Genomic DNA, 19,718 nt, shown 5'->3' on the forward strand with positions numbered 1-19,718 from the left:
TATATACGCAAGGTAAACTTGATCGCAGGCTGCGGATAAATCTGCATTTACTATTTTATTCCATTCTTTGTGACCTACTGCAGATTGTGCGCATAACATTGACGTGATCAGGTGTAAAATATCACGATTCACGATTAAAATATTAATGCCAACAAATAACAATTACTACTGTCAACAATGCCAACAGTTATTAATCCATCAAGTACGTTTAATTATTATCCATCAAGTACTCTTCCTATTCCAAAATGTCAGTCAACTGAACGGAAATGCATAACCATAACACAACAAACTACACAACAGAGATTTAAAGACAACAACAAGCTCGTACAAATTTGAGCAGCATTTTGTTTAAGGCACAATTCCCTCTATCGAGAAATCATTACAGGCTTTCTCAGCCTAAATTCATGGTCTTTCCAATATTGCCGACGTCGCCGTCATCGCTTTCAAGTTCGTCACTCTCATCGTCGTACGCGTATGCTGAAATGACATTGGCAGTGGTAAAAGCCGATGCCGGATACCGCGTCGTCGCACCATCCACGACCACCGACATCAAAGCTTTCATGGGAAAACAAAAGTTTATTTGCTCATTTCCGCCGGTATAGTCCGGCACCATCTATAAAAACACCCTTACATTGATCGATGGCAAAACGAGAAACCGCATTCACAAATCCAGATTTCTGAACTTTACCTTCGGGCTCACGGAAATATACTGCGCATCGTACTTTCTAGCCGTTTCCAGCAACAACTGAAAGACTTTTTGCTCGTTGATTCGGTCCATGCCCTGTAAAAACAAAATTCTTAAAAATAAATTGCAAAACAATTGCAACAGGATGAAAATTAAAATAAGCCGTCAATGAAAACCAACCAGGCCAGCAGATACATAGATCAATGCAAATCTGTGTTTGAATTAACAAAACAGCAAAAAAAGTAACGAAATATTACATCATGCAATACTGGGTGCATGCATTGGGTAAACACCTGGTTGATTTCGTCAACAATGCGAAATGGGACATCCGAGCAGCCCTGCAGCGCCATCAGATACACCGCCGTCGCCACCACGCGTTCCCCGCCGCTCTGGTGGTGCCGTGTCAAACGCGCCATCTCCCGACCTTCTTCCCGACTGACATACAGATCAATCCCGTACTCGTCGAAGCGGTTCTCCTGCGCCGGAATGGACAGCTCCACTCGGCCATCGAAACCTATCCTGCGAAACATCAGCCGGAGACGTTCGTTCATGATGGCCAAATCGCCCTGCAGTTTATTGATCCACTGCTGGCGAAGAAAAGTGGAGGACACCTGAGATTTCCGCAGACTGAACTGCATTTCGCTTTGGTCTTTCTTCATCTGATTACATTCGGTAACTCGCTTCTGCAGCCTGTTTATGGTCTGAAATGTAAAACAATAATTGCGTTAACCGATTTTCACGTATAAACGATCGCCATCGTTAAAGGATTTACGGATTTTTCTACGTACCTCGTAATCCGGCATTTCACAACTGTTATAATCATTCCATGCGGTGACAGCCAGCCTGTGTAAATCTTCTGCAGTTTTCTTGCCTTGCAATCGGTCAATCATCTGTCAGAATACTTCGGAAATGAAAAGAAAGTTCCAGGCTACTATGTATGAGCGGCTTACGGTTTCTACATCTGCAGCAGACTTTTTTCGGTTCAGAAAAGCTGTCTGAATAAACATCCGCAGCTTCTTCTCACGACCATTCACTTTTTCCTGCATCGCATTCATTTCGAGCGTTCCATTTGATATAAGTTCCTAAAAAGGACGTACTCATACGGTCATACCGTCATACAGAGTACCACAAAGCAAACCTGACCACATCAAACATCGGCTTCATGCGTCTGAAATTTCTTACTTTAAGTGTTGCTTTCTGTTTTGCGGAATTCTGCACATATCTGCAACAGCTGCCTGCAGTAATCAACTGGCTAATTAATAACAGGCAGTCATCGAAGGCTGTCGATACCGTTGTGGAAATATTCTACAAAAAAGGTTGGAAACGCTGAAAACATTACGGTAGACAAAAGCCATTAGCGCAGAAATACACCGAGGATATACAGTACATACAGAATATACAAATATATTCATGCAAATATACGCATACATTTATGCAAATATACAAAAATAAAGATTTCATATCACTTTTTGGAAAACGAAAAAATACTAACCTGCAGACACGAATGGTTGGAATCACCACATAAAAGCTTTAATCGTTCCGCGTTAAGATCACGCAGTCGTTTGCAGTAGGATTTAACCACAGTACTGTGGGGTTTCTTTTCACGCTGTGAGAATTCCGCAAGCCTGAAAACAGCAACCCGTTGGTACGCTCTCCATAATTCTTCATCATCCACGCAAGAACTTATACACAGCTAAAATTAATCATACTCTTTTCTTTTTTCTTCCAGCTGTTTCGTATACTGCTCCGCTAGGGGAATTTTATCCGTTGCATCGGCCAGATTCTCCTCTGCTTCTTTCAGAATAGCATTCAAAGCATCCGCAACAGCATCACCGGTATCAGCACCTTGAATATCATTTTCAACTTTCTTTTGTCGAATCTTTTCCTGAGCCTCGTCACGCTGCCTTTCGTTGGCTCTGTATGCTTTCGAGGATTCGTATTCGAGTAATCGAGGCTGCACCACTGGAGTGGCGAAAACTGTTTCCAAATCATTAGGACCCTTATCTTCAAACTGTAAATATTTCAATATTTCATATAGATATAACATTATGCCAAATCACAACTGTAGACAAAGTCATTATACCGCTTGTATTGTACAAACTTGTTGTAGTGTTTGTAAAAAACAAAAATGTGCAAAACACCAGCCATGACCTGGTTACCAATCCGTAAGTGCTGCAACTCCGATTTGCTCTTTTTAAAGTAAATTCAACACACCTATGACTTAAGACAAAGTACGGACTTAACAGTTGATACTACCACTTATGTATAAAAAAACGTGCTAATTCACCGGCAGTAAAACGACTGGAATTGCAGCAGACGGTACCTGATAGTCTTTGGTGAGGCACCGGAACTTAACACCTTCCAGTGCGGTCATGGTGTCAGATGGAAATCCCCAGAACCGAAAGAGATTAATCGCCTGCCGGTCATCCAAACCCAGTCCAGTCAGAGTGGTGCCGATCTTGGCATAGGACTGCAGAAACTGTTTAACGGGCGGAATGGTATCAAACAAATCCGATAGCACTTTCGTGAATCCCAGACGGCCCATCATTCTATGGAAACCAAAGGGCAACGTTCACTACCGATGCAAAACAACTGAAATCACGATTTCAAAAACTTCTGTGTTCGAAGACTGAATTTATATTTCACAAGTACAGAGCAGAGGCGTCAGATGACTTTAACGTTCTGAAAAGCGTTGAAAAGGCTACCAACACTTTGTGTTCGTCGACGATCTCTTTTTGCGGAGTTTCCGGCGTCCTGACAGGACCAATGAGGGATACATGCTTCAAATCTTTTTTCACTTTCAGTTCATCGAACACTTCAAGCAGTGTCTCCTTGTCCAAGCAGATAAAATGCGACAGAACCTTGCCAAAGGCGGTTTCCAGTTGCGCAAGATAGCCATTAGTTTTCGGCCAAATCTGAAAAACATCAACAGTAGTGGCTATATGGTGAAGCATGAAGACGGTCTGGAAAATACACCGGTAAAATCCCACGCATGTACTTACGTAAAAGAAAAGAGGCCCGATAACTTTCTTTGGATAGTTTTCATTCAACCACTTCCACGCGGTTAGTACATCGTTGTGAAGAAAGCCTTTTTCGATCAAATTAACCAAACGCTTACGGGAATCGAGATAGTAAGCCCTAATCGTTCCGCTAGCTGCTTGGACAGCTGCAACCACGACGATTTATTGTAAGAATCACCGGTACAAAAACAAAACCAACATATATTTGATCGCAATACTGTGAACTTTGTACGTAGTCTACGTATAGTATTCGAAAAGGTCGAAATGAGCATTAATGCTGTTTACCCGCAATATCTTTGTTAATCTTGTCGACACGATCTTCAAAATCGCTCTGCCTGTTCTGCAAAACCGAAGAAAAACCGTTTTTTTAAACAACTACAGCAGAATTCATCTGCATACTGCATCGCTGGTACAGTACCTGTAACGCCGCAACCGACCCTTCTTTGTCAATCCATTCTTCCAATTCTGTGATTTCGTCGTTTAAGGTTTGCAGTTGCATCCGGTAGTTGACTTCGTCCGGATCTTGCATCGCTATAGCCAGGTCGTCCCGAATTTTCGAACTCTACAGATAAATACTTCACTGTAATTAAATACGCACATTCGCATCCTGTGGAAAGTGACGAAGATAGAATTAACGGTAACTTGAAAAAACTTCACAATTACGCGAATGTCTTACAACTTGAGCAGTTCTACCACGCTACATCGTAAATATTTTAAGGTGCTAATGCCGGTAATACTTAATTAGTTTCAAAATCTGCCAGATTTTGTCGCACGATGTAATGCATAATTATGGTACCTATAATACAGTACATACCATATTACTGTACCTATTTATCTTACTCTTTTAATTATGCATGCATGAAACTGTATAAAGGATTCCCAAAACACTCAGTGCAAATGCAAACCTCTTCTGCTTTTTTTCCATCCGCACTCTGCGCATTGCTGACCGTGGAGAGTAAACGATGAATACTGCCCGGTCTCGGTGTTGATACAGGCGCTGGCTGTATGGATTCCGTGTATACACCTCGAACAACCTGGGTTGCTGCCGCAATGTTATCCTTCTTCGTCTTCTCGCGACGCTCCGCATCCTCCTGCATTTGTGTATGAGCGGATTTCAACAACTGCAATTCCTACAAAACAGACTAACAGTACACACATAAATCTCAACATTGCTAACCGCAAGCAGTCAAGAAAATAAAAAACCGACAGCAAAGTTCGAAAGTTATTTCCTGTGGCATATGCGTTATGTCTACATTTCAGTATTTGATTTAACATATGAAATTAATAACAGATATACATAATATGACACCACAGAATGCAGACGACTCAGATTTGTCGGTCATACCGTAGCCAGCATTTTGGCCCGTATTGCCAGTAAATTCTCCGCTTTGCCAGCCCGTTCCTGGTGTTTCTTCTTCTCCTTCTCCAACTCGCCTTCCTGTTCCATTCGCTGCTCCACAGCAACGCCCAGGTCTTTGATGTCTTCTTCCATTTTGTTCCAGCTCGCTCGATGCCATTCCAGTTCGTCGTGTAGCTCTTCCACGTCCGCACCGAGCTAGAGAACAAAATGCCAGGAAACAATCAAGTATTACTAATAAAAATATAAGCATAAAAATACATGTCAATGATGTCATTACGCTAATGCATACTTCGAAAATGTGTCATTCTTTTAACCGCTCTGCTGTGAATTCCTGTGTTTGTTAAACTCTTACCGCTTCTTCGGTCTGTTTGAGCAGTTCCGATGGGGATAATTTGGAAAATTCACAGACTTGTTCTTGCGGCAGGAATTGTGTGAGATTGTTGCCTTTAATGCGGAAATCGTGCAGGCGACGATAATAATCAGCCGCCGACGACAGATCACCGTTCACATAATACAGGTGCTGGTGCGCTTTGGCAGAGAATAATCTCCGCTTGAAGCGGATTTGTTCGTTTTTTCCTAATGGATCATAACTGAAAACACACACAATGAAATCCGGCACTTAGAATTTACGATCATAAAATATAACGCCATCCAAAAAAATATTCAAAGTTTTAACAGCTAATTTTTAAAAAAAAAACTAAATTATTTTACAAGTCTTAAAATGCAAGCTGCCATGTTATACGGGCACCTTGTCAGCTCAAAACTAACACAAAAGTGACAAAACAAAAAAATTAATAGCACTTCATAAAAAATAATATCATACAAATAATACCACGCACAGCCAAGAACGTACAGAGTGATCTCGATTTCCGCGCGATCCGCGCCGCGTTTGACAAGTTCGCCGAGGCTCCTTCCACCGGTGCGCCCAATAAAACCGCACGTTGCTCCACAGCACACCATGATGGCCGACACGATGGAGCTCTTGCCGACTCCGTTGGGACCCGAGAGAATGTTGATGTTCGGCTGCAGTTCGATGACGAACGGCTTGCCTTCGCCATCCGCGCCATATGTCCTGCAAATTCCAGCAAACCCTTGCATTCCTCTCAAGGCTGTTATAGCAATCCCAGCGCTCTGTTTATCTCTCGACTTACATAAAATTTTTAATGGAGATACTTCGGAGAATTCCGCGGCGAGGGGGCCGGGGATCTTCGGTGTCAACCTCCATCTACGTTGGCGGTAAATCAAAACTTCTTCTTGATTCGTCTTACGGATACGCACTCCATAAATGCAGCATAACACAATCTCCAGTTGTGAATTGCGATCTGCGGTGTGCTAACGCGTCATAGCCAAATTCACCAAAAAAAGCATCACAGGCACGTATCCAGCGTATGTGCTCCAAAAAATAAAAACAAAGATTCGAACTACTGCGATCTCCACAGTGCACAATTTGTGTTCCAGGTTTTGGCTGAAAACGGACAACAAAGAGTGACACAAACCAAAATAATGCCATTGCGGCTGACTACGCAATCAGTGTAGTTGTGACTTGTGAGTACTTGCTAACTTGCATAATCAGCATTTCAGTGCCGGGTTGGGTGATCCATTGGGCAGATTTCCATTAACAACGAACAACCGGTGGGAGTATGGTAATGTTGCCGGAAGTGCTCCAATCTAAAGTGAATTTCGAGTATTCGAAATTTAAATACACTACCGTTTGAATTCCGAGTAATCGGAATTGCAATTGCTGGCATTCCAATTCCAAGTAATCGCAATTTAAAAGGACGCTGTTGTAATTTCGAGTATTCGAAATCTAATTTCCGACATTCAAATTCCGAGTATTCGGAATTGCAATGCATATTCATATAAGTTTGAAATAATTGGTTTCTCAAAAAAATTTATTTAAAATTTCATTTTTAATGCCCTATCAAACTACATACAGTACATACTACGGAACTGGTAGTTGTACTGCGATACATTAAATAGTAACACTGAATATTTATGATCGAATTAACTTTGTTATTTAAATGACAGTAAAAGTTTTAAAATTCTAGCGCCCAGAAAGTTCTAGGGCATGGTCATTGAACAGTGATATGCATTTATCAGTTCGGGGCATAATAAACTTTGGATAGCAAAAATAACAACGAAAGGTAGGTTTTCATTTGAAATTACCCCTATTCCAGCTTTTACCGTCGCAAATATGTAAAAATCCTGGGATGTTGACTCAGAACTCACAGTTAGCGCAGTCTACGGCTGCGTACGTGCGACAATTAGGCCTTGTCCCGAATTCGAAGCGAATCTCACTATGGTACGGTTGCTGAACCACACGAGGTGGCTGTATGCAGGGGCCACGCCTACAGATACGGGCGAAGCCACCTCGCGAGGTGGAGTTGCTGTATCGCAACGAGATTCGCTTTGAATTCGGGACAAAGCCTTACAGTGACGACGCGTAACGATTTGGCAAGCTTTTCTTTAGACACTTTTCTTTGGGTACTGTGTTATGTGCATTCGCTGCGTTGGACAATGGTCATTCAGCATGGGGCGCTTACGAATCTATTACGGCTATCAGCGATGTCGTCTGGATCTTGGACCTTTTCAAACGGCGCCAGGAAATTTAAATTTGCCGGCTCTGTATGTGTACTTTCATCTGTTCACGCTTGCATGAAGAACGACCGTTGTAAAAACGGCACTTCTGGTCAATTTTCTCCGAAGAATTTTAGATTTACTTGCTCGGTTGCTAGGCAAAACGAAGGCTGACTAGATAAAGCCAAAATTCGTTTTAAAAAAAAGCACCATTAGAATCTACGCGCGCCCTGGTATAGTCTTAGTCTTATATAGGTTGTCTTAGACAATATAAAAATACACCTGTTCCATTTTCGCGCGTGAGTTCTTGGTCTGAAGCACCTTTATAATTGTGCTTCTATGCGAAAAATGAAGGTCAAGAAATGAGAGATAGAATTTTATTTTAATTATTTTTCGCGAATGTCGCGTTGCTTATTAAGACATAGTCATGTTCATTCGATACTTTTTTAAAAATATTTTAAATTTGAGACACGGCAACGTGGTATCGCGGCTAAGTAATGGCCCTTTTTGCTCTTCCATCTCATCACTCACATCTTGCCTAAAGCAAGACAGGGCAATTAGTGCTTTAAACAACTCCCTTCTTCCATCAAAGTTGCTTGACATACTTACATGTCTATGGGAGATGTGGACGAATCCAATGGAATCTGTTTGTTGCAGAGCGCGAAGCTGGCCCCTCGCAATGTACGGCTGACCACTAACTGTGCTGTGTACTGAATCCGCGTTCGATCGGCGCATATACATGTATAATCGATGCGGACGCAGTCAGTGGGCACTAGAATGAAATTCACTGCTGCGTTATTTTCTTCAAACCCGCCACACCTCTGACCTGTTTTGATTTTGTGTGTTGTTGTTTGTCTGAGGAGGATGACCTTCGGCCTGTTTGTGTTGACCATGATGTGCTTGTACATCCGGCATCTGCGGATGCCAGTATGGTTATGCGATAAACCTGCCCCCCATTGCGTTTTTTGGTTGTTTTGTTGTTGTGTAGCGCTAATGCAGTAAACTTGGTCAAGCTACGACTGCAACTGATCTCTACCACTGATCTGCTTAGTCTGCTTACTTGTAACAGACGCCTTCTTGGTCATTAACGGTTCTGCAAAAAAATATTTTTTGGTGAATTTATGGAATATGCACTTATAAGTCTCCTAGAAATGACAATTAGCGCACCCATCTAATTGCCCCTTAGCTCTTTACAGAAATGCGAAAAGATTTTCGTAATAATAGAGCTGGATTTCTGAGAAATAGTTACACTAAAAAAGGGTAAAAATAAAAGCAAAACCGTGTATGGAAATACTGTATTTGTGATTTACTTTACGTAAGTTATCTTATTAAATTGCACCAACTTGACTGCCCAGGGCTGTATATACCCGGGGTATATACAGCCCTGCGGCAGTCAAGTTGGTGCAGTTTTAATAAAATAAATCTGGGCCCAGACTTCATCAGCAGGTAATGAGCAGGAGACTTCATCAGCAGTGCCGGTCGGTGGTACCAACCGGAAACGAATGCGGGAGCTTCACATACTTTAGACGTGACTGTAGTCTGTAGTCAGTATAATTATAGCGGATTTCGAAAGTTACATTAATTTTCTGAAAGTTTTAGCAATGTTGACTGTTGAGGATATTGTTGGAAAGTTTTGTTTTTACATACCGGATCTAGCATGTTTCATTTAGCTGATTGCCGGGACGGAAGCATACACGTCTTCCTTCAAAGTCAGATTATTACCTTCCCTTCTTTTTTTTTTCCATCTATGTTCTTAATTTCTTACTGCCGCTTTTAGAAGTTTGGTCGCTTTTTTGCGCTTAAAATTGGTTATTAGGCTTCATGGTCATAAGTGCATAACAACTGCGAAATTGATATTATAGCAATGACAATGTATTGAACAGTAGTGCTATGACAGTTTGTAGGTGATATGGTCAGATAATGCACTAGATCACCGTATTCTTAATATTGGTACCTTTAAGGAGAATTTATACTATGGTAGCAAGATCGAAAATGAGATTTTCGAAATTCTACAGTGTAATAAGAAGGGTTACACCTATTAATAGGCGGAAGTTGAGTAAAATTAGGTAGCAACGAAAAAAGTTATTCAAGTTTTTTCGTTGCCGACCAGAAGCGATTTGGCGGGCTGGCGCATCTTTCTACACTACTGCCACCTGTGGCCAAAATCAGTGAAAGAAAGATTGCTTCAAGAAGCGTTTCTTTCATTCTGGAAGATCCTTGTGGTTGTTAAAATATATACCATGCCAGCTTGCAAGTGTGATAGGAGCAGACAAAGCTCATGTTTACACAGTGAGGACGCATAGAGCATGACAAAGGCGCTAGACAATGGAAAGACATGGCGCTGTCCCGTGAGTGCAGATGAAAGAGTGGCCAAAGTCCACTCTTCGGTGTGCACACAATGTGGTGTGGCGGCACTGCAAGCGCAGAATCGGTAAGACCAAAGGAAAGCGCAGAACAAAAGAAGGTTCTTCGCCACGTTCTGAAAAATTTTCCAAAAATGACTTCTAAACTCAATAACAATTTTCAAAGATGTCAGAAAATTCTGACATTTGATCAGATTTAAGGAAAATCATTTTCAAGAAGAATTGTGGAGCGTTTTCGCAGAAAATGTTTGTATATTCTGCATAAAATAAAAGAAAGTAACTTTGGGTGTCAAAAAATTTGTTTTTTTCAAGAATGGTTGAGTTTTTGGGAAAAACGCTCCACAGAACTTTAGTCATTTAGCGGAGCACTTCGCTACGTTTGAAAAAAAATTCAAAAATCTGCTTGAATTGTTATTGCTTCCGGAAAATAACGGCTTTTGATCAGTGACTTTTACATTTTAAAACTGTCTTACCAATTTCAGCCTTTCAATGTATGCAGTGAAAATATCATAGTGTTAGGTCAGATGTGTAGTTATGATGCAGCACAAGCGCACGCATTGTGACAGTGAGAATAGTCGAAAGAGGTCGAAATCGGTATAATCTCTTCTTAAGTAATAAACAGGGTGCGAAAGGAGTGTGGCCTATGGCTATAATAATTAACAAACCTGGGCGGGAGATGTGCCTATAACGGCTTCTTTCTACATCGCACTCAGTTAGACATATAAAGTACTTAAACATCTACTGTAAAAATCTCAAGATTCTACTCTATTCTGTTAACGCTAATTAAATTTCAAAGAAATCAAAATCCAGAAACGTCACTTTTAAATTCTGAATATTCGGATTTTATTTTACCGCAGTTTAAATTTCGAATATTCGGAATTGACACTGCCACATTTTGAATTCCGAGTAATCGGAATCCAAATTACGGCCTTTTAAATTTCGAATATTGTATTTGAAAATCCAAAAAATTGTATTTAGATTACTCGGAATTGCAAATACCTGAATTTGAATTCCGATTACTCGGAATTGGTATCGAAATTCTTTCATATGCAATTTCGAGCACTTGCGGCAACACTAGAGTATGGAAACAAAACGAATTTTTTTGTAAATAATTTGCTGCAAATATAAATAATGGATGTAATTACAGTATCCCAGGGAAAGTTTACAAAAAATGATCATGGGAAATTAACTGACCCGAAATACGGTGTACAAATTTGTTATGTAATTGTAATTCTCTTTTATTTTATTGCAGCACGGTCTCGTACACCGAAGTACACAGCCAAACACATCTGAACTGTATCAGTACACAATTTAACAAAATATTTCGCGAATTCCTAGTAACTTTAAATGAAAACGACAACTAAACTAAAGTTTAAAAGATAATTAAAGATAATTAGTTATTGATGATTTTTTGTTGGCTGTAATTTGCTAAATCAGCCTAAACGTAACCAGTAGAAGTATCCACATACGAGATCATTCGAGGGTATTCGTACATTATGTACTTTCTATCAAATGTTTTGGTACATTAACACATTCATTTTGTTGTTGAATTTCTGCAAGTCCTTTTTAAATTATTAAATTATTATACATCGTTTATTCTTCTGAAGCCTGTGCGCAAATTTATACTGAAAAATGCGGTTTATTACTTCCGAAATGGCTGCGTTACTTGCATTATGCGCGCGCACGTGTGTGAACTTTTATTCTTAACGTTAACAGTTACATGCAATGCTCAACGGAACTCTTACTTTTCGTTATAGGCCGAAGCGTACTGATGTACTACAAAGTATTAGAAGTACACCCGACTTATTTATTCAAAGCTTAAGTAATAGATAAGGAAAACTGAACCACAAATTCCTAATTACGTAGAATTACTGTAACTGATTAGCAGCAGCGTATCGATCACACTCACAATTACACACGTTAAGTATTATCCAGGCGTTCGCACGCCTGTATTTACACGATATAAGTATACCATGTACAACACTGTATTGGACTGTACAAACAAATTAATAGGCATGCTACAGATATTGTGCATTATGGCGTAGGAGAAACCACAATTAACATGTTTGATATGAAATTCTACTCTCTTTGAAAACTCTTACTTGCAGCGAATCTGACAAGCAGATGCATTTTTTCGAATTTGCAATCAACCGGAAGAGAGTGGATCTAGATCTACCGTGAATGTCGCATGCATTTTGTTGTTAGTTGTGCTCGGTCTTACTACACTTTTACGATTTAATTCTTAGCGCTGCTACTGGATCGGGAATAACTGCCTAGAAAATTCTTTGCGATAAACATGACAAAGAACGGGGTTCCAGAGGAAAATGTCCCGCTCCAAGCAGCCAGTTCTCCTGCTGACAGTAGTGGTCCACCGGCGCCGGTACGCGGACCTCCTCCGGAAAAGCCACTCAGAGAACGATTACGCGTGGATCCCAGGCTGTTTTCGGTGAAGATACTGGTATTCATGGTGTACGGAGGTGAGCGCCTATTAACATTAACAAAAAAACTCCAAAATTTAAATACCCAACATAAATCTCTGCAGAATGCAGAAATACTGTACCTACATATATCGATTTTTAAAAAAAATATCTGTAGGTAGTGCGGCGATTCTTCCCTTCGTTACCGTTCACATGAAGAGTCTGGGTATCAGCGTGACGGAAATCGCTGTGATTATGCTACTCGTGCCGATTTTATCCAGTATCGGGCCGACATTAGCCGGCGCACTGGCCGACCGATTGGGAAACTATAAAATCGTCCTCGTGTCATTTACATTGGTCAGCACCTTTCTGCACGCATGCATGTGGTTTTTTGTCCCGGCGTACGGCAGCCACACTATTATCACCATGGGAAATCACCCCTTGTCGTCGGATTTTGTCATGCATCTTCCCTGCAATAACGACTATGTACATTTTGATTATACCGGTGTACGCGCTCCGCAAGGTTTTCTCCCCAATAACGCCTCGATACGACCGCAAATCCTGTTCTATAAATGCAGCACAAATTGTGCCAAGCTTTCCGTGGATGCCGTGTGTTTATTCGATTCCCGAAATGTTAGTAATTTGCGCTGCCAACCACTCATCGGCGAACACGTACTAGTTCTTAATGACGCCATTGATGACCTATCCAATACCACATTCCAGATGAAAAACACAAAATCCCGCTGCTATAATCAGTTTCCGGCATGGAACGTGACCGTTACCGATTGCTCGATTACGTGTAAAATAGAACTGCAAAATCATACCATCACCACACAGATTCCCTACGGTGATCGGGTAACAACCCTGGCACTATATTTGACCTTTCGGTTTCTGTCGATGACGGCCTTCCGCGGTATCAATCCGATTCTGGATGCAGCGGTGCTTGAATATTCTAAACAGCATGGGGCCGATTTCGGTATCCAGAGGCTGTTTGCTTCCGTGGGATCCGTGGTAATTCCACCGCTGTCGGGATGGTTAACTGGACTGGCCAGTACTCATTGCGCATGCCCTGATTACGGTCCGGCCTTTTATTTGTTCGCTGGGATGAACCTAATGGCAGCGGTATTGATTTGTAAAATGGATATAAAGGTCAAACAGCCGCAAACACAGATTCTACGGACGATGGGGATCGTTCTTCGCAATCCGAATGTGACAGCGTTTCTGGTCGTTGTGTTTTTTTGTGGCTGTGGATGGGGAATTATTCTGAAGTAAGAGTTTAAAAACACTTTCGAACAATTACGAAAGACTCGCAGGGATATGCTTCGGCCTTCGCATATGCTTTAGGTATGACTATGAGCTATATTTACGAGTATAATTACCGGTATACTAAGATCCGTTATGTTCGTTTTGAAAATATGATGTGATTTCTATATGTAATTTCAGCGTATGTAGAATAAATACTTGTGACATAATTATTATACCAGGGTCATTTAGATTTATCTGCACATATATACAGCTGTTTCGTTATTAAAGGCATTTAAATTCTTGGTAAATTTGTATATAAACTATGGATGTACAAAGATCTTTCGCAAATTTGTTTCATATAAATCAATCGGAAGGTCAACAATTCTGCAACAGCTTACAAACCTAATTGTTTATTCTTACTCAATTAATGAAACAGTGGGAGTACACCTGCATACTTCAGCTATATAAGTACTTGTATATATATAGACTGTAGAGTGTTCTAACTTTGCAGCTATATGTTCCTTTTTATGGAAGATGATCGAGATTTCCAGTTTTCAGCGCCGGCATGGATGTTGGGTTTAGTGAACACGGTTGGTTATGCCCTGGGAATACCAATATTGTTTTTCTCTACGCAGCTAATTAAGAAAGTCGGTCATGAAAACCTCTTGGCGATTGGAATACTATGTTATGCTGGACGATTTTTAGCTTATTCGTTCACGTATAATCCATGGCTGATTTATCCCACGGAAGCTCTGACGGCTTGGACATTTCTCGTTTTCGTTCTTGCTCCACAGTACGCTCTGAAAACCGCACCGAAGTACCTTGCTACGTTGGTCGGACTATTTGGTGCAGCGAATTTTGGATTAGGTAATTAATAGTAACTGTGCTTGAAAATAAACTGCGACTACCAAAATAGCGGAAACAGCGGTGTAAGATACTAGAGACAAGTAGTAGTTCTATAGGCGGAAGTTTTATGCTAATTAATCATAGTGAAGACGGATTACCCATTGGATAAGGATCAAGATCACCAAGCGTAAAATCGTGTAGGCTCTCCATTTGGGTTTACCAGTTTCTGTGATTTCGCAAGTTTTTGCAATGCGTAGTCGCGCACTCTCGCAGTGTAATAATTAACGTATGTACAATTAACAATACAATGTGTAGTACTTGTTCCTGTATTGTTACAGGAGGAGGCGCTGGACCCCTAATTGCCGGTCTGCTAATCCATTATCTAGGATATCGTCCAGCATTTCGTATTTTAGCTTTATTACTCGGAGTAGTTGGAGGAGTGTATTTACTAGTTTATCATTTTGTACTGAAGAAGAAGTGGCAAGTTATTACAGGTTAGTAGTAACTGCTGAACTACTAACTTAAGAAGCATTTGTTAAATAGTTTCCGGCACGCTTACAATGCAAGTACCTACATATCTGTATATACAATTGTAGATATATTGGGATAACCATGATGTGTTTGAAAGTGACGGTATAAAAAGTGTTATCGTATGACTTGAAGGCATTAATATATAATTTTTACGTGCTTTTATTAGAAAGAACAAATTCTCCGACAGAAAGAACAAAGAGCGAAAATCAATATAAAGAACTGGATCGTAAAATAACAGATGTGGGAGTCGGTATTCTAAGTACTTCGTCGATGTCAATATCTGAACCTGTAACGAATGCTTCTGAACCGACTGAGCGTGCGACTGAGCATTCCACAAACGCTTTCCGGAGGAAAATCAGCACCTTGCACTGAACAGGAAACCTCCCTGTTTTGCCCACATGGATTACAAAGTTTATGTGAAAGTTCTAAAATGTGCAGTGTGTGACAGTTGTCGTTTAGGAAGCTGTAAGCGTTTACACGTTTCGACAAGCATTTGTTACGTACGTGTACGTTTATCTTGTTAATATATCAAAAAATTTTGCATACTTCGAGTACTTGTAGTATTATTGCACTTAAATGCATGTGTCTTTTCAGCTGACCAATTCTTACATGGGTATCTTCTAATTAAATTAAGTTTTAATCACAATCTTCACAAAGTGCGGTGTATTGGGTTTAGGTAAACGAATGCAAGGGTTCCGATTTCCATAGAAGCCCATGTATGAAATTAAATTGTGAAAATCTACATGATTTATCGATTCGGTTCACGTCTTAGTACAACAGCGCAAGATTAATTAATCTGTGCAAATGCACTTCGACGACCTTTGTGTACTTGGTTCCAGAACATCGTTAAGGTTCATCAACGTACTCCGTACTAGGGCACGTCTTATAGATACGTAGACTGGAATTTAAGATCTGAATTTGTGCGCCATCGCATAAGAGCCTATTAACGCCCTATTTGAAAAAGAAAACTATTTTAAAGGTCATAAACACAATTAATTGCGCTTACGAAAAAAATGTGAAGAAACCGTAGTTATGCAAAAGGATATTCTATACAAGTATACGCGACCTGCCTCTTATATTATGGTTAGGCAACCCACAAAGATTTATATGCGAGTATCTACGAGTATTAACAAACACGTGTAACATGATTTATCATGTGTACATGCACAACGTATGTACTGGTCGTTGGCATAACAGTAACAGTGAGTTGTTACACAACTCACTGGCCAACAGAGTTGTTACACAATGCATAAGTGCCGGTTGGCGTTCGAGCCACAGTGCGTTGCTGTATAACGCACTGGCCAACAAAGGCATATTACGCAACACGGAAGTGCATCCGTTTGAATGTCATAACTTCTATTCACTATACGCCAATAACGTTGTGTAACTGGACGTTGTCTTGTCCATCTGTTCTCATATATAAGTCCTATGTTTTCAATACTAAAATCGTTGATAGTTTTAGTCAGTCTTAGATCAATAAAGACTTATACCATCTAGCCAGCTTTGAGTTACAGTTAGTAAGAACCTACGTTACAAATGGTGGCTCCAGTGGTCTTTAAAGTGTTTACTATCAACCTCCATTGACCTTTCCACACTGATCCCACTGTATCTACCGATCTTTATGGATTACAATGGATTACATTTGACCTTTATGTACTAAACTGACATCATAGTTCCATACAGCTTACAACATAAGTGAACTATCGGTTCCGATCCAGCTGTCTACATCTGACATTTCAGTCCGATTCCTGTTTCTGCTATAACCCTGACCTTTCCATATTTGTCCACCATATGTACTGAACGGATTACTCTGTGACCTCTTATCAGTTGATGCCGAACACTCGTAGTAACACCGACATACCGGATAAGAATTTTGAGCAAACCGACATCGAGCTGCGCCTTGCCAACCAGGCAGGTAAGACACGCAATACTGACAATAGAGCGACAGACACAGACAGTGACCTTTCCACAACATCAACGCCAAATCCAGCAACAATGACCACTATCACATTTGAGGATACCCAAGTGCAAGCAATCCATACAGGACTACAACCACTGATTTCAAAACACGACATCCTCAGACGGTTTAGCCTAAACGACATCCCAATCCTAATTGACCTTTACAACGTGATCACTGTTACTGACGAAGCTGACGCACTATCCCAACTCCAAAATGGAACTTTTCCATTCAAGATGTCCAAGGCTGACCTTAAAGCATTGTATCTAGCAACAAAGGATAGGGCCTTCCAGTCATTAATCAACACAAACAATGTGTACGGAAGAAAGATCGACCAACTTCTTCAAGAAATGACCTCACTTAAACAACAACAACAGCAACAACAACAGCAACAACAACAGCAGCAACAACAACAGCAGCAACAACAACAGCAACAACAACAGCAACAAACTGGATCAACTCCCATTACTACCATTCTTCAAACGTCCGGAATGCAACTTTCTCCTAAAGATTTCCCGAAATTTGGCGGTGAGTCACACGAAGATGTACGCGAGTTTACCGAACGCTACGAAAGTTTTACCCGAGTTTATGGATGGACGGAAGCGACAAAACTGACGAATCTTAACTTGTGCTTCATCAACAATGCCTTAAGATGGTGGGAATCGGAGCAAACCAAACATGTAACCTGGATCAGCGCGAAGAACGCCCTGCTTAAAATTTTTGGCCCTACTGACCTGGACTACGACCTGAAGAAGGAAGAATACCAGAACTTAGCGAAGTCGGATCCTCCATCATACGTCACGAAAGTCCTGAAAATGTTTGATGTCATCAACCCTACAGCCACTGAGCACGAAAAGGCGAACGAATTATTTCGTGAACTCCCGACACGCATGAAATCGAACTTTGTCACCAATCGACCGACAACCGTAGCCCAGTTCCTGGACAAGCTGAAGACCGAGGCAACTAAGGAGCAGTACAAGGAAAAGGCCCAAAGGGAATCAGAGGCTGATGACTCAAAAGCAAAGGTTTTCTTTACGGAAACACGGAACAGCGAAATAACTGATTTGTCTAAACGCCTGGATCAAGTAGTCAACATTGTGGAAAACATAACACGAGGATCCCAGCCCAACTTCCGGCGTAACGAAAGCCGATTTAACGGACGCAACACTCGTTCAGATGCAATATGTCACCGCTGTGGTAATAAAGGTCATATGCAGAAGGACTGTTGGACAAAATGCAATAAATGTGGAAGAAAAGGTCATGTCGCTCGCGAATGCAGAAGCCAGGGACGAAATACGGACCAGAATTACAGAAGAAACCCGAACAATTTTTCCAGGGGAGGAAATTCTAACCGCGACAGTAATAATAACAACAGGCAACCGTCGTACTTCAGCTACGAAGAACACGACGACACACTGGAAATACCTGAGTTAAACTAAAGGCCGTGGCAGATAAGGCTCTTTTGCTACGGTAAACAATCAACTGGTCTGTACAAATTCGACATCCGGCGCAATAACCTGCAAAGTACGAGTTGACAATGAGCCAATAGAAGCCATCGTAGATACCGGATCAGGAATTTCAATAATAAATCAGAAATTTTTTGAGAAAAGAATTTGACTAAACAACCATGGAACGGTACCATCGCAACGTCCGCATCAGGTGATAAACTCAACATTTCAGGATCATGCAGAGTCCCCATAGATTTGATGAAAGAGAGAGTATGGGTGAAAGCAGCCATACTAGAGGGGTTCCCTTATGCCATGCTGCTTGGGACCGACTATCTTCGGTCAACACCCTTTGTGATTGATTTCAAACAAAATAAAGTCTTCAATCCCAGGGCACGTCTAATGGCCGATTTAAAGAACACCATGCCAGTACCATCCACGAATACGCTACTCCGCAACCGGACATCCTCAGCACAACCTTTGCCCAAGTTTGGCCGATTTGGTCGGAGGGTTGGAGATGTACGAACACCCAATCAAACGCGCGATGAGAGGGAGGAGCAGCACTGTTCATCAGTGAAGAACCTAGGAATCACTGAAGGCATGATGTTAACAAAGAAGTCTCCGGAGAAGAAAGAAGTAGAGAGAGAAGAGAAGAAAGAAGAGAGAAGAGAAAAGATTGAAGAAGAGAGAGATAAAGAAAGAGAAGAGGAGGAGAAGGCGTACGCAGAAGAAAATGGGCAATTAAGCCCGAAAGACCTCCTGGGGGACTCATCAAAATTTATAGAGGACCAGCTGTCAATGGCCGACATTGAAGATATGGTCAAGCTAGGACCGGAACTCACCGGTGAAGAGAAGAAAATGCTCCTGAAATTACTGTTTAAATACCGCGAGATTTTTCCAACGAAGCAATCACCAATGGGACGTGCAAATTGTGCGAAGTGTTACATCGACACCGGTAATAACGAACCAACATCAAGGCACCTGAGACGATTTTCTCAGTGGGAACGTGAGGCAATTGATAAGCAAATAGATGAATGGATACACCTAGGAATAATATCACCTTGCCAATCCCAGTATGCAGCTAATTTAGTTCCAATACAACAAAAGATAAAATTCGTATATGTGTGGATTATCGGGACCTCAACAAAATTACTGTCAAAGATAAATACCCAATTCCAAGGATCGATGACTGCTTAGAATCGCTTAGAGGTAGTAAATATTTTACTAGTCTAGATCTAGTTCAAGGATACCTGCAAATTCCGATTGAAGAAT

The 19,718-nt window shown here is 41.0% G+C and overlaps 3 protein-coding genes across 4 annotated transcripts; 2 read left to right on the top strand and 1 right to left on the bottom strand.

Annotated features, from left to right (window-relative positions):
* Positions 1–126: 126 nt before the first annotated feature.
* LOC129601433 (uncharacterized) lies at positions 127–6,733 on the bottom strand. Of its 2 annotated transcripts, XM_055500236.1 has the most exons (19): positions 6,619–6,733; positions 6,217–6,530; positions 5,919–6,137; positions 5,418–5,655; positions 5,051–5,260; positions 4,611–4,835; positions 4,124–4,267; positions 3,991–4,045; positions 3,688–3,851; positions 3,395–3,600; positions 3,009–3,234; positions 2,395–2,696; positions 2,178–2,310; positions 1,868–1,990; positions 1,636–1,767; positions 1,474–1,575; positions 979–1,386; positions 689–781; positions 127–613 (listed from the first exon to the last, which is right to left on the bottom strand). In XM_055500236.1, the coding sequence occupies exons 2-19, from the start codon at positions 6,288–6,290 to the stop codon at positions 392–394; spliced, it is 3,276 nt and encodes a 1,091-aa protein (XP_055356211.1). In that variant the 5' UTR covers positions 6,291–6,530; positions 6,619–6,733; the 3' UTR covers positions 127–391. The 2 variants fall into 2 exon arrangements, with proteins under 2 accessions (XP_055356211.1, XP_055356210.1); XM_055500235.1 differs by lacking the exon at positions 6,619–6,733 and having other exon boundaries at positions 6,217–6,579.
* Positions 6,734–11,982: 5,249 nt separating this feature from the next.
* On the top strand, positions 11,983–15,700 carry LOC129601438 (uncharacterized). The gene is made up of 5 exons (XM_055500238.1): positions 11,983–12,482; positions 12,601–13,690; positions 14,179–14,534; positions 14,852–15,007; positions 15,211–15,700. Exons 1-5 carry the CDS (start codon positions 12,302–12,304, stop codon positions 15,414–15,416), a joined length of 1,989 nt encoding a protein of 662 aa, XP_055356213.1. The 5' UTR covers positions 11,983–12,301; the 3' UTR covers positions 15,417–15,700.
* An 806-nt stretch (positions 15,701–16,506) lies between these two features.
* On the top strand, positions 16,507–18,447 carry LOC129601440 (putative uncharacterized protein DDB_G0282129). Its single transcript, XM_055500246.1, has one exon. The coding sequence runs from the start codon at positions 16,875–16,877 to the stop codon at positions 18,438–18,440; it is 1,566 nt and encodes a 521-aa protein (XP_055356221.1). The 5' UTR covers positions 16,507–16,874; the 3' UTR covers positions 18,441–18,447.
* The last annotated feature ends 1,271 nt before the right edge of the window (positions 18,448–19,718 follow it).

This window comes from Paramacrobiotus metropolitanus, unplaced genomic scaffold, assembly GCF_019649055.1.
Source record: "Paramacrobiotus metropolitanus isolate TYO unplaced genomic scaffold, Prichtersi_v1.0 Parri_scaffold0000236, whole genome shotgun sequence".
Classification (NCBI taxonomy): domain Eukaryota; kingdom Metazoa; phylum Tardigrada; class Eutardigrada; order Parachela; family Macrobiotidae; genus Paramacrobiotus; species Paramacrobiotus metropolitanus.

Coding starts and splice junctions, on each gene's coding strand:
- LOC129601433 (XM_055500236.1), bottom strand. CDS start 6,290: ATGGAGGTTGACACCGAAGATCCCCGGCCCCCTCGCCGCGGAATTCTC. Junction 4,268..4,610: donor ATGGAAAAAAAGCAGAAGAG/GTTTGCATTTGC, acceptor ATTTATCTGTAG/AGTTCGAAAATTCGGGACGA. Junction 2,311..2,394: donor CTGGAAGAAAAAAGAAAAGA/GTATGATTAATT, acceptor TGCTGTTTTCAG/GCTTGCGGAATTCTCACAGC.
- LOC129601440 (XM_055500246.1), top strand. CDS start 16,875: ATGCCGAACACTCGTAGTAACACCGACATACCGGATAAGAATTTTGAG.
- LOC129601438 (XM_055500238.1), top strand. CDS start 12,302: ATGACAAAGAACGGGGTTCCAGAGGAAAATGTCCCGCTCCAAGCAGCC. Junction 12,483..12,600: donor GGTATTCATGGTGTACGGAG/GTGAGCGCCTAT, acceptor AAATATCTGTAG/GTAGTGCGGCGATTCTTCCC. Junction 15,008..15,210: donor GAAGTGGCAAGTTATTACAG/GTTAGTAGTAAC, acceptor TGCTTTTATTAG/AAAGAACAAATTCTCCGACA.